Genomic DNA, 14921 nt, shown 5'->3' with positions numbered 1-14921 from the left:
AGTGGGGTTGGGTGAGTAAGGAACAGAACTGAAAGAACGGCTTCGTGTTCTCCAGCGACCCGAAGTTCTCAACAGAGGCCCCTCGACTCCTCTTCTGTCCTCAGCGCCGACGTACTGAGATCAGCTGGAAAGCTCAAGCTTCAGGCTGGTCCGGCCAGCCAACGGTGCACAGGCGGAAGGACTGGCCAGGCGTATACTCCAGCTTGCCTTCCTTCCCCGCCTCCGCTCTCAGGCAGTCGCTTTGATTGCTAACCCTCTCTTCTCACCATTCGGAGTCCCCAGATCACCCCCCCCAACCCCCGCCCAACCTCAGTCCGCGGTCGACACCGCCCTCTGTTCCTCCCCTCCCCCTCCCCCTTGGGGCGCTGACTCGCCCGCCTGCCACGTCTCACTGATGACATCACCAGGGCCGCTCGGTCTTAGCCAATCCGCTAGGGGGAGTCCGAGCGAAGTCCTAGCCAGCGAGTCAGCGGGGCGGGGAGCAGGGAGGGGCAAGAGGGGGAGGTGAGAGAGTGGGGAATGGGGCGGGCGACAAGCTCTCAAATACGCATGCACCAGAGGCGCGAAGCTTTGCGGGAAGTTGAGTCCCGGCTGCCGCGTCGCCGTAGGTCTTCGGCGCCCACTGCGGTGTTCGAACTCTCTTTCCCGGCGTGCCGCGCGGTGCGGCCGCCCTCCGGGCTGTGTAAAGACCCCTCGGTCTAAGGCTTTCCTGTTTCCTGGTTCGCCGGCGGCCATTTTGGGTGGAAGCGATAGCTGAGTGGCGGCGGCTGCTGATTGTGTTCTAAGGGGACGGAGTGGGGAAAGACGTTTGCTCTCCCGGAACAGCCTATCTCATTCCTCTCTCTCGATTACCCGTGGCTTGAAGAGTCAGGGCGGCGGCTGCAGCAGCAAGGGCGGCGGTGGCGGCGGCGGCAGCTGCAGTGACATGTCCAGCATGAATCCCGAATAGTGAGTGCAGGAGAGCACCGGTCGGCTGGGTCCGTGGGCCAGCTTGGAAAAGCTTAAGGGGAGCGAGGAGGGCTGAGGCAGGGGTGGGGGCCTCGGCCTCGGTGAGGTGAGGGTGGTAGGGCAGGAGATGCTGGCGGCCGGGAGTCGGGCCCCATTGTCTGACCGAGGAGGGGCGGCCGGGGGGAGGGGTCGGGCCGGAGGGGTGAGCCGCCCGGGCCTGGACAGGTCAGGTTGGAGGCCTTGAGTGCCCGGCCGGTGCGGAGGAACAGTCTTTTGAGGGGGTTGGGGCGTTTGGGAGTCGGTGGTGGGGCGGTGGGAAGGGGTAGCTTCACGCGGAGGCAGTGACTTTTGAAGGAAGACTTGTTTTTAAGGGGAGAGGCTAGGGTGGGAGAGCTCTCCTAGAGGGCACTGTCAGACCCTGCGCCCGCACTCTGCAGAGCTGTCAGAATCGTCTGGGTGGAAACCAGCTTTACTTGTAAATCTTGAGCTTGTTGGCTCTATTCTTTCACCCTCCCGGCCAGGTTGCAGGTAATATGGATGCTTTTCAGGACTGCGTGGGATTGAGGGGAATGAGTAGATGGTGAGAAGAGATTTTAAATTTTTAGTGGTTTTTTTTTTTTTTTGTTATTTCCTGGAGTTCTTCAAGAACTCAAGGGGCCCATTTGCCTTCCTGAAAACCTGGGCATTTGTGAGAATTTTTTTTAGAGGACACTGAAGTCATTTTGTCTTCTGTAGGTCGAGAAAAAAAAAATAAACAGACCTCTAAGACGTAGGAACATTTTTCTGGTATTATCAAAGTAAAGGAAGACTGCTGTCAAGTTGAAAGAAACGAACGGGCTCTATGATCTGTAGGTTTTGGGTTACCTGCTTGAATGCTCGAAAGATAGGGAGTGAGGTTCCATGACGTGTCATGAAAAGTTAATGCATTTCTTTTTCTTGCTTACTCAAGAAGTCAACACAGCATATGTGACACACCTGACACCTTTCCTGGGAACTGGTGTTCACTTTCCTTGGGAAGACTTCGTTGGGCTCCTCCTTAATGGACCTTTAAAATCCTCCTTCAGTTTACGTATATAAATTAATGAATGATTGGAGGAGATTTAATTGGTATTCCTCTTCAGCGTCAGAAGGCTTTGGGGGAGAGAGGGATTTTTTTTTTTAAGCAAAAATCAGTGTTTTAAAAGCTGAGTGTATTTGCTGCTTTGGTCAATTACTGCTAAACATTTCCCCTAAAAGGTCCACCCATCAGTTTAGCTGACTGTCATGTGTGTGTCACATGGCTCTTGCAAAATGCATTCTGACTTCAAGTTTTGTAATATGGTGGTTTGATGCTGAAATGTCCCCTTTTGCACTAAACAGAAGCCACTGTATTCCATTAGAATTTTATATACTTTAAGAAGTTGAGGATAGTGTTCTCATAGTGCCATATTTGCTATGTTGGCAGTTTTTAATTTCTTTATCAAGGACTCCCCAGGACAGAGTTGGTTTTGCATAATTAGGGAGAGTTGAACTTGAGGTCCCTAATTTGGTGGTTTTCCTGGCAACAATAAAGTACATGGATTTGCCACTTATGGAGACTTGTAAACCTCCTCTTTTCAGGGAGTTTCTTATATTTGCTACATATTCTTAGTATTATAAATAGATCTTTAGGATTAGTTGAACAGAACCATGACAAATTAGCCTCTGAATTTGTTTCTCCTTTTGTAAAATAGGATAGTAGGAGTCATTATTCCTATCAGGGTAGTTGTGAAATTCAAGTGTATGTAAAAGAAAACGTAAGAGCACTCTAGGTGGTATATGTCATTATCATATATGACATTCTAATAGTGCTAGGATTTAGGAATATGATCCTTACCCTCAAGGAGTTTATAATGGGATATAGAAAATAGATTGTTCTATATGTCAAATACCAGTAGATCTAGTTTGTTCCACATGTGCAGGATGGATAGGAGCAAGAAGATTTCAAAGGAGGGTGGAGGGCTGTGGTTGGCTAGTCTGGTTCAGGAAAAATTTATAGAAAGGAGACTTCTAAGGGAATTATTAGCAGATTTAGAGAAGTAGCAGAGAATGAGGAGGATTTCTCAAGGGGGAAGAAGGAAGAATGGTTAATAAATGGCAGTGATAGCAATTCTTAAGTATATACAGTGCCAGACCATCGGTTAGATTAATGACCTTAACAGAATCAAACCCAGACATCATTTTTATACTTTTTCTGCCATCGACTATGCCAGTACCAGGTCTACTGTATTTATATTCTAGACCGTGTCTGTGAAATAGGAGTTTGGAAAAACCTTTGGAGGAGCATTACTGAAAATTATTTGGAGAGGAGGTGATGGATATTTTATTAGGGAAGGTCACAAGGGCAACCAGCAGGCAGATTTTTAACAATGTGACTTCAGCAGTTTTTTCGTTTTGTCTTTAATGAAGTTTGTTACCGTCCTAAAAGTAATTAGTGAAAAATTGGAAAATAGAGAAAATGAAAAAAATCTTAGAGTTTTATCACTGAATACAAGTCCGTTTACTTTAATACCTTGTTCTAAACTTTAAAATCTTAAATTTTTTCTTAAATTAAAACTTTTAATGGGTGAGTGCCTTTCATGATTCCATGATGTCTTAATAGCTAGCATTTATAGCTACATATATGTTAGCATTTATAGCTACATATATGTTAGGTATATTATACATTTATAGCTACATATATGTTAGGTATATTATACATGTTTGTTGTAGCACATGCATTATATGCTGATGTGATGTACACTAGATAATATTTAAAAGTGCAATCTAAATGTTCCTTGGTTTTGGTTTATCATCTGCTAATTTATTCCTTTTGGAAACATTTAGAACTCTTCATGGGTGCCCCTGAATTTGGTAATGAAATGGGTTCTTGACAAAAGAGGTTTGGTTCTGTCAGAAAGAACAGGATTTTAGATTATTGGTCGACAAATGATTACCTGTTGGTAGCTTTTTTATTGAATGCTTTTACTTTATGATCTTTAAATTGTAAGTTTGGTTTGGGAGTGAGGAGAAAAAGAAATATATCAGTCAAAGGTTAAATTTTAAGTTGTCCCTTTGACTACTTTCTATGTTATTTGGCTAAGCTTGGTTTGGGAGTGAGGAGAATAAGAACTATATCAGTCAATGGTTAAATTTTAAGCTGTCCCTTTGACTACTTTCTATGTTATTTGGCTAATATGAGAGAAATGACAACCCTGGATTATCTTTATGGTATAGAAATTAAGGGTAATGACTGACTTGTCTGAATTTCAAGTACAAACAAAAAGAAAAAGCAACTGGAAGTGGAATCCGAATAATGGAAAAAGTAGATGGAAAAGATCAGAGCTTTCTTTTTTCTGGAGATGTGAAGAAAGATTTTGATTTTTTTGAGCTAGGTGGTGAAGCAGGCAGTGATTATTTCAGCATACTGGTTAAGAAATGCTTAACATTATTCTCATACCAGAAACATTTGTTCTAATCCATTAGCTTTTAGTGGATTTTTTAGTGTCAAGGAAATCATTTCGGCTACTTCATCTATAAGGAATGTGTTAATAAAGTATGTGTACCTATCATGGATATACCAGTTAACTATAATAGGAAGGACTATAGTAGTCTACTTGGATCAACTGTAGTTCTTTAATGCAGAAAAATTTTATAGTAAATGCCTTGGTTTTGTTTTGTTTTGTTTTTTAATATGGCTCCGGAGTGATGTTTAAGATTATGGCTCAAGATTTAATCAGTCTTATAAACAGCTCTTCTGTCATAGTAGACTTAAGGAACATTTCACTTTTTTTTTTTTGCTAGCACTGTGCTTTGAATTAATCTGTCTTTTAATGTAAGGGTTTGAATGTAAAAGCAACTTAATCAGTCTTGTCAGTATAATTTCATTAAGTATGTCATAATTGGCTTTATAATTTTTATTTAGAACTTTTTTTATTAGAAAAGAAGCATAAATCAACTAAAAGTAAGTTGCCTTTTTGTTGGTTGTCTTGATGACTTTTTGGTGGTGTTGGTAGTGGTTTGAAAAATTCAGAAAATTTTAAAGAAGAATAATAACCAGTATTCTCACTATTGGGTATATGATTTCATAATGTCTGTAGAGAATCAGCAGATGTGATTCTTTGGGTAGTGTAAGTTTCTAGGAGCTGTACAGAATCTCCGCAGAATGAATCTTCAGAGTTTTGTGTGAATAGATGATCTTGTAAGATCATTTGAAGATAACTGAAATTTTGCATTTAAATATTTCTTTTTCATAATTACGTTAAAATGAGAGCTGTTGACAGTTTCTTACATACTCCAAATAAAATTTTTAAAGTTTAAAAAATAATGTTAAAGATGGAAGAGCTTCAGAATCAAATGTTCTCTTGACAACTTTAATTGACTTTTGAAGAGAATTTTGCTTTATAAGTGATTTTATTTCTTGGATAGTTCAGTTTTTTTTTATTCTGGAAGCAATCTTAGTAATTTGTGGTCTGACATTTTGTTATAGTCACATCCTATTAGCAATCCCTTGTGTACATATGTTTTCTTGGCCACTTTTGACTATACGATTATGATAGTTTTACTATTTAAAGTTGTAATAGTTCCGTTTTTAATAATTAAGAATAGATTCCTTTTGCTAATGTTATCTACTTTTGTCTCTAATATATGAAAATATTTAAGGTCAAATAAAATCCTTCTTAAAGTTTTTTAGATTTTTTTTTTAAGGTTTGCTAAAAAGTACTTTGAGTATTTGAAGATGAAAATAAGCCAAAAATGGGTATTGGATGCCAGTGCATGGGATATTTTAGATGTGTTGCTTATCAGTTTTTTACCACTCTGTCTGAACTCAGTTTTGGAGTTTTAGTAAGAGTTAGTTAGGCAAGGGGTGCCTGGGTGGCTCAGTCATTAAGCGTCTGCCTTTGGCTCAGGTCATGATCCCAGGGTCCTGAGTTCGAGCCCCGCATCAGGCTCCCTGCTCAATGGGAAGCCTTCTTCTCCCTCTCCCACTCCCCCTGCTTGTGCTCCCTCTCTCGCTGTCTTTCTCTCTGTCAAATAAATAAATAAAAATATTTTAAAAATAAAAGAGGCAAAAATGCCCCCTTTTTTTTTTTAATCTTACAGGGAGAAGGGAGTGGTCAGACTATTCCACTGTTTTCCTGTAGAAGGTGGAGCTGGTACTGCTTTGATGTCTAGAATAGAATTTAGGGAAGAACACCTAGGTCTTGGCTTTTCTTTGGAACTGCTCTGTGAGTGTTTCAGATTATAAAAGGGTAATGGTGGGGTGATATTTGAAAAAAAATAATAGTCTTGAGGAGCAAGAGAACAAGTGTTGGTTTGTTGACTGACTTTAATAATTAAAGAAATGGGGTACAAAGGAGAAGTATGAAATGAAGCTTTCCTTGGTAGTTTTGTGGCTGGTTGGCTCAGGTGGTCAGAACACTCAGCGTTATTAAATCCAAGGTTGTGATAGGTTCTGATTAAGTTTAGTCTGTTCCTTGTTTGTAGATTGCTAATTCTGACAGGTAGCGTTAAGTGTAAGTGCCTTTGCTCACAAGGGGGAACACCTTCGGAAACACCGTTTTTTAATAGTAGCTAGTACTTAACAAGTGCTTACTCTGCTTGGCATAAGGTCTTCACACGGGGCATTTTATGCAGGCTGCCCTTCAAACTAGTGAGCTTTACAAGTGAAGTTGAATACATTATGTAACTGAAGTTTTCCAGAAACAGTGATGGATTCAACTTGTCTGAATGTATTTCCTTTGAATAACACTAGTACTTAAATGGAATTATTCTTTGTCTTTTCCACTCTGCCTGTATTGTCCAACAACTTGATTGAGGGCAATTACTCTTTTTTTAAGTTTTTTAATTCTAGTTAACAGTGTCATATTAGTTTCAGGTGTACACTGTGGTAATTCAACACTTCTATACATCACCTGATGCTCATCACAACAAATTCACTCCTTAATCCCCATCACCTATCTCACCCATTCCCCACTCCCCTCCCCTCTGGTAACTGTTTTCTTTATTTAAGAACCCATTTCTTGATTTGTCTCATTTTTTCCCCTTTGCTTGTTAGTTTTGTTTCTTACATTCCACATCTGAGTGAAATCATATGGTATTTGTCTTTCTCTGATTGACTTATTTTGCTTAGCGTTATACTCTGGCTCCACCCATGTTGTTGCAAATGGCAAGTTTTCATTCCTTTTTTATGGCCGAATAATACTCCATTATATATAAATGTATATTTTTTACATCTTTTGTCCATTCATCAATCGATGGTCACTTGGGCTGCTTCTGTATCTTGGCTGTTGCAAATAATGCTGCTATAAACATAGGAGTGCATGTGTCCCTTTGAATTAGTGTTCTTGCAGTCTTTGGGTATATAGGGCAGTTATTCTTAACCCATTTATGGTCATGTACCCCTAGGAGCATTTCATGAACTCTGTGGACCTGCTCCCTTTGTGCATACATGCTCATAACATTTTGCATAAAAGTGCATGCTGCTTTTTTTTCCTGAGCCTATTCATGAACCTTAAGAATGCCTGATTTAAGGAGATTGAAAACAGAAAAGAGAATGTTTATTACCACTCTTTCAAAATGTGAAAACCTGAAAATGACAGTTTAATTTAAAATCTGGTATCCTGAACTAATTAGTTTTAAAATATGAGCTGTGTTTGGGCATGCTTTATTTTGATGACCTATTCTGTTCTTTCTTTTTTTAAAATGCTACCTTTCTGTTTCTCATTAAGTTTTTAATATATGAATTGTTTCCAAGATCATCGAAACAGAGGCATACTAAGTTCACAGAACATTAGCGTTCCCATTAAGAGCAATAGGTCATCTCTGTAGTATCTTTGCTACCTCAGAATCCATATGGATGTAGTTAGGGTAAATGCCTAGCCAAGTTTAATATAGTCTTAAGCGTTTGATGGAACTTATAAAAATAGTTGAATAGCTAGGTTTACAAAAGGACATTTGAAGCAACTTTGTGAAAGATACACTATGCATAATTATTTAATGCTTTATTTGTAGATTGGTAGCTAGCACCTGTCTTCATAAAGAGCAGTTGGGTTCATCACTTCCTAAAAGCTAATGAAGTCTGAACTCTAAAATTTATCATGCTTTTTGAGCTGAGCTAACTTACTCTCTACTTAATGCCAATGTTCTAAATTAATTTAAACAGTGAATCACACTTTTCTTTATTTTTGGTTAGGTCCTGTGTGCTAGTTCATAGATGGTTTGATTCATTCTGATAGGTTTTATATGTATGACTTAACTTACTGATATTTTTATCATCTGAATATATAAAATATATCATTGAAGGAATGTGGTGTGATAAAAAACGGCATTGTAGTTACAAACCCTAGATTTAAGTTCAGACTGCCACTTACCTCTGCAAGTTATTTATGAGTTTTGAGCCTGTTTCTTTATCCATAAAATGTGATTAGTACCACCTCAGTTCTGAGTCTCCAGAGTAAACTGTACAGTACTATGCAGATGTTATTTGACATGTATATTCTAATAAAGGATGTTAGAATATATGTAAGTGGCGAGTGGTTTCAATTTTAAAGCTTTTCTCACACGTGATTAATCATCACACAATTATGTCTGTTTTTGTCTACTTTAACAATTTTTTCAATACAGATTTAAAAAAAAATCTTCCAGTAAATGCATACCTATATGTGTGTGTATACGCATGCATGCACATGCACACACACTCAGAGTTAATTTAACCTTAGAAGAAAGCTTGGTAAAGAAAACAGCCATCCCTTTCTCTGTTTTTTGATGTGTTTTTTTGATTATGAAACATGGACTCTGCTCCCAGGTCATTACCAATTAGTTAAGAACATGACTAATGCCTAAACAAGTATAATCAGTATCATAGTATTAGCACAGATTAAATCTTGTGATACTTTGAAAGAATAGAATCGCAAAATAGCACAAAAGATTTAGAGAAAAGGCCTATGATTTCTATCATTAACAGAAAGTTTTACTTATGTTTGGTTTAGCTGGAGAGTAACAGAGCACTGAACAGCAGGACCTTCCAGAACCCTTGGTGCTAGTTGTGGGATGTGGTCAACAACTAACAATTTGAGTTGTTACCACCAGCCGGAAATTTTATGTATGTACATTCTTTTCTCTCAATCCTGTGAAGAAATAGTATCCTAGTTTTACAGATGGGGAAACAGAGGCAGAGAAGAGTTAAATGGCTTGCCTAAGGGCATTCAGAGTAATTAGCAGAATTGGAATTTTAACTCAAGGGCCTGTGATTTCACAGTCCTAGTATGCCGTTTCTAATTTACTGTGGTTAACTCTAGGAATTTAAAATTTGAGCCAGTTAATTAAGTGACTAACATTTCTGTGGTTAGTTTGTTTTAAAATTCATGATTAGAGAGGTCTTTTTAGAAACGTTAAGGGTTTGTGAAGTACATGTTACGAGGTACATATTGTCTTTGACTTTCTCCTTCACATCTTGTGTTGGGTTGATATTTAAAGCTTCTTTAGGCTTGAAGTTAATTATTGCATCCATTCTCAGTTTTTCTACCCTCCTGACTCTTCCTGAATATTTATACTTGGGACCTTAAAAGTCATGAATATCTTTCTGTGAGTAAAGCAAGTGAAGCAAAGAACTGACTTTCTTTTGCTGGAGAGGGCACGATTGCTGCAGACCCTGTTACTATTTTATGTGTTACTAGGCTTTGGGAGTTGTGACTGGTGTGATCATAGTACTTATAACTGTTAGTTGGGTAACTTTTAAACTTTTACTTTAGATTACAATAGTAAACTCCTGTGATATCTTGTCAGCTATCTGAACAGAAGCTTTGGATAAATAGCTTCAAAGTTTTTGTCAAAGCTCTTGAAGGTTTTCATCAAGTTACCTTGCAGTTTGGAGAGAGGAAGGAAGAATAATAATAAAAGCCACTTACTGTGCTCCTGTAATGTGCCAGATACTGTGCTACAGGTTTTAGAGGCATTATTTCTAATCCTGACAAGAAGCTTAATTGAGTGATAGAGGGTGCTAATGGAATATATTACAGATGAGGAAATTGAGGCTCAAGGTGGTCAGTGACAGCTAGTATGCGATGGAATCTGGATTCAAATACAGGTCTTTCCAGCTCTAAAACCCATGCAGGCTTTGAAAGGTAGAAGAGGTAGAGGATAACACACCTCCTCCCTGGAATAGTTTTCAGCAAGTACTTGTTATATAGGTTGTGAGACCATCTATCTACTCTCTTGTCCTCTTGTATGGCTTGCCACTTCTTTAGCACTACCAAACTTTCCTTCATTTTCAGAATTCCTGCTTTGAATTTTTGGAACACTGTTCTAAACAGAGCTAAAATGGAACCTGGAAAAGTAATTGTCTCTAAATATCAAAGAAAAATGTGTAGCCTTAGTAGATTATGGGGACAGTTTTTAAAAAATTGCTTGGCTATTTCCTTAAATTTGGAGGAATGACTCTTGCATTCTCAGTTTCTTGATAATTGATTATTTTGACTGTTTATCTTGAGTAACAGACTGCTTTTGTCCATGGCTGAAGGTTTATTTTGTTTTTTATTTAGTTTAACCCTTAAAGTAATACGTGCTTTAAAAAATTCAAACAATGTAGAAACATGTGAAGGAACTGGAAACCTCTTTTCTCCAGCCTGATGGTCAATTTTGAATTGTTTTCTGTGGAGCATACTTAAAATGAGTGAAGAAGAAAAATTGGTGTCAGACACAATTAACTGCAGCCCAGATTTTAATTAATCATTCCATACCCCAAAGTCTAATAGTGTATAGCTTAATAGTGAACTTGTTTGGCCACTATGTCATGATATCATGGTCATAATTTTGTTTTAAATTTTATATGTGAGCTTAGTTTTAGGCTATTTTCAAGTATGACATTTATAAAAAGGTAAAATAACAGGATTCCTTCATGCAAGTGAATTTGTTCCAGATGAAAAACAAATTTACTTTCCACTGAACTTTTTAAAAATAGTAGGCCTTTTCTAAGGTATATTTATATTATAGGTGACATTATGAAATTTGTATTTTGGGGGTACTGTGTGGATAAAAACAACTTTATGTTATAGTCCCTCCACTGTTTTATTTTTGTCTTTTCTTCCTTCCAAAGGGTGGGATGTTGAGAGTTTTGTTAATGTCAATCAACTTTCCCTTAAAAAGTATTCACTGATATGTGAACTGTATCTGATAATTTAAATTTTATTTCATAAAAGAAAAAAATGTTTATTTTCATTTAATCCAAAAAGTTGACTTCATATACTTGTGGCTATATTGGGAATGTGCCAATGCTATTTGCTTATAAATGCAATCCTACTCTACCTACTTAGAAATCATTTGTGGTGACAGTTATGCTGAACAAATTTGCAAAGGTGTTAAGTCTTTGAAAAATCCCTCTGATTAACACTTTTTCCTCATTTTTTTTTGTTATAAGAGTTAGAAGAGCTTACTGCAGACTTTGAAAAAAGTATAAAGAAGAAAATATCAATTGCAATCCTAAAATTTAGAAGTGCCCATTTTCCCCCATATTTTTTTGTATGTGAAAATTAAAAAAAAACATGTGAAATGGGTTATACTAAACAAAATGTAATCTTTTCACATAAGAGTGTTTCACATAGACAGTCTTTTTAGAAATTTTAGAATTCCCAGTAGCATTTTAGATTCAGACATAAGCAGATTCTTTCCTTACTACATATTTTATGTATGCAGTTTGGTAACTTCATGAGAAGGAAACCATTTTACCTAAGTAGAATTTTGAACCAAAGTTTATTTTAGTAACTTTTTAAAAGTATAATGCTTCATACTCACAATAGTGTCTTTTTTAAAGGTACAGAAAATTTTCTGTTAGTGCTTGCATACAAAAATGGTAGAGGTATCAAGATTATGTCCAGGGGCGCCTGGGTGGCTTAGTTGTTAAGCGTCTGCCTTCGGCTCAGGTCATGATCCCGGGGTCCTGGGATCGAGCCCCGCATCAGACTCCCTGCTCCGCAGGAAGCCTGCTTCTCCCTCTCCCACTCCCCCTGCCTGTGTTCCTGCTCTCGAGGTCTCTCTCCGTCACATAAATAAATAAAATATTAAAAAAAAAGAAGAAAACAGATTATGTCCAGATCTTAAATAATGGAAATAAAGAATCTCCAATATTGCTAAAGTAGACCATGAATTGACTTACAGGAGAAACTGATAGCAAAAAATTTTTCACTTGCTATTATCTTTGATGCCCCACCATCCAGTTGTTAAAAGCTGTTAATTTCCCCAAACCTACCCCTGTCTAGCCTTAATCTGTGTCAGTCTTACCTTAACTTTCTTAGCTTTCTCACTGAATTATCTCCTCTTTAAATTAAAATGCTTGTGTTGTTATAAGTTCAGCAGTTCAAAAGAGTTTTCCCTGATAATAAAAATACTTGTGCCTGAAAAGCAGCTATTAAGTTTTTATTTTATAGATTCCAGCATGATTTATGATTTGTTGATTTAACTTGAGAAAACACAAAATGTCTCTCTTATGTTTAAAAAATACCAGGAGCTAGCTTATCAAAGAGATTGTTGTTTTGTACCCATTTCACTAATGTCCTCACACTTTATTTTTTTAAACCTTTTTATTTTGAAATAATTTAGATTTATAGAAGAGTTGTAAAAATAGTACACGAATTCCTGTATACCCTTCGCCTAGCTTCCTCTTAATATTAACATCTTTCATACCAAGGTACATTTATCAAAATTAAGAAATTAATATTGGTACATTATTAACTAAACTATAGACTTTTATTACAGTTTCTTCAGTTTTTCTGTTAATGTCCGTCTTCTTTTGCAGAATGTAGTCCAGGATACTACGTTGTATTTAGTTGGTTCTACGTGTTAGCCTCCTTCAGTCTGTGAGTTTCTCAGTCTCCTCTTTTTCATGATCTTGACACTTCTGAAGAGTACTATTAGGTATTTTGTAGAGTGTCCTTCAATTTGGATTTGTCTGATGTTTTCTCATAATTGGACTGGGGTTATGGACTTTGGGGAAGATACTATAAAGGTGAAGCACTCTACTCGCCACATCATATCAGAGGGTACATGATATCAACATGACTTATTCCTGGTGATATTCACCTTAATCACTTGAAGTGTTGGCTGTCAGGTTTCTCCATTATAAAGTTACTGTATTTCCCTTTCCATACCCTTAGAAAGCAGTCATTAAGAGCCCACACTCAACAAAACGGAATTAAGTCCATCTCCTAGAGGGAGGAGTATTCAGAGAATTTGTGGACACATGTTAAAGCCACCACAGTAATAAATGTTTGGCAGGGACATACTTTGAGGCCATGTAAATATTCTGTTTTTCCTTAAAGTTTATTCACAAATCTTAGTATTCACCGGTGGATTTTGCCTGCAGCAGTTCTTACTGTGGTGATCTATTAATGAATTTCTACCTCTCTAATTCCTTCTACACATATTTTTAGACTCCTGTCAGGAAGATTGGTCTCTTCTCCCATTTATTTATTTAATAATTGATACCAGTATGAACTCATGGATGTTTATGTTATTCTTTGGCTTATAACCCAATACGTGGTTGTTTATTTTGTGGCTCGAGTTATTCTGCCTTGACCAGTGACAGAACTTTCAGGTTGGCTCCTGTGTCCTTTTGACATGCCATCTCCCCATCCATTTTCCCCCCTGGTTTTTGCCCAAAATGTTAATCAAGGATGGCTGTAGGTCTTCTTTAGCTGTATCTCACAATGAGAGAATCTGATTAAAAATGCAAAATTAAAATGTTCTCTGATCTGTTAGCACGTGCTTTGTAAAAGACACAATGCTAGATTTTGGATACACAGAAGAATGAGTTGATTTATCTTCACACTCACAGATATATCAGACATAAGAGTGGGGAAAAATAGATTCCAGGCTACTGAGGGGGAGAAGATATTCAGTGTCATAGTAAATTAGACATAGACATGAAAAAGACTAGAGGAAGTTCTGAGAACAGTGAATAGGATTTACTAGAAAATCTAAAGTAGAAGAGTGGTTATTACAGTTGTGAGTATAGATATCTGAACTAGAATAATACAGTTTTTTCACTTAAATTATATTGTAGACTGATCCAAGTTCTTGGGGAATAGAGGAAAAATACATTTAAAGTCTCACCATTTGCTAAATTATTCTTGACTTTATACCAGAATTCTCACCTTATGCTCTGTATTTTTAGATTTGCATATTTTTGTCAACATTTTTACTGTATTTTATAAATTATAGTTAGAGAAATATCTTTAAGCAGTCTCAAATCTCTGAATTCTCTTGAACATTCGGAATATTAATAACTTAGAAATAAGCTACTACAGTAGTAGGTAATTTTATTTTTTTATTTTTTAGTGGTAGGTAATTTTAAATGTCCCAATGCAAGTAACATGCTATTGATCACACTCTTCAGGTATGTTTATTCAACAAGAGGAAGAAGTTTGTGAGATTGATTTTGTTTGCCATTCTCCTCCATGTCTCTTGTCATGTTAGTAAAGCTGATGGTTTGGGAGAGAACAAAGTAGTCTTTAGCAATAATTATCTCATTGCAGAGAAGAGTGCTAACTGTTCATATTATTTATAATAGCTGTGAACCTTAAATTATCAAACTCATAAATGTTTTAAAATAACACTTTTTAAAAGTTAAAGTGAATGTGATAATTGAAAAAGTTGATTTTTAGAAAATTGACTATTAATTTCATTTAGACATAATGTAATTTGTAACACTTATTAGGAGGCATTCCTGTTTTTCTTTTTCCAGCCTTATGGTTACTCTGAAATAGAGAAGTTGATCTTTAAGGTAATGAATATTTGTGGCCTAGTGCTGTCCTTTATTGTTATGGGTTACAGTACAGCCATTTCAGGGGGTTTTATTGAGTGTTTACTGGATGCATGGCACGGTGCTCTGGGAGATTGGTAAATTCAGGGCATTTGTTGTGTCTACATTTCTGTTAAAAGCGAAGTAGTATTAACGGTGAGATTATTCTTGCTAACTGAAA

The 14921-nt window shown here is 37.2% G+C and overlaps 1 protein-coding gene and 1 long non-coding RNA gene across 2 annotated transcripts in view; both read left to right on the top strand.

Annotated features, from left to right (window-relative positions):
• Positions 1-708: 708 nt before the first annotated feature.
• RAB1A (RAB1A, member RAS oncogene family) overlaps positions 709-14921 on the top strand; it is a 29299-nt gene continuing 15086 nt past the window's right edge. Inside the window, exon 1 of the mRNA XM_006748407.3 lies at positions 709-948. Within this exon, the coding sequence (XP_006748470.1) occupies positions 926-948 (23 nt within the window). The 5' untranslated portion in view covers positions 709-925. The remainder of the gene's footprint in view (positions 949-14921) is intronic.
• Positions 957-14812, top strand: LOC145723915 (uncharacterized). Its single transcript, XR_014149328.1, has 2 exons — positions 957-3591; positions 3640-14812. It is a non-coding gene; the product is annotated as an uncharacterized LOC145723915 (long non-coding RNA).

Source organism: Leptonychotes weddellii, chromosome 10, assembly GCF_054177405.1.
Source record: "Leptonychotes weddellii isolate Sample4059 chromosome 10, ASM5417740v2, whole genome shotgun sequence".
Taxonomy (NCBI): Eukaryota; Metazoa; Chordata; class Mammalia; order Carnivora; family Phocidae; genus Leptonychotes; species Leptonychotes weddellii.
The sequence above is the reverse complement of the archived record's forward strand: the minus strand, read 5'-3'. Positions and strand labels throughout refer to the sequence as shown.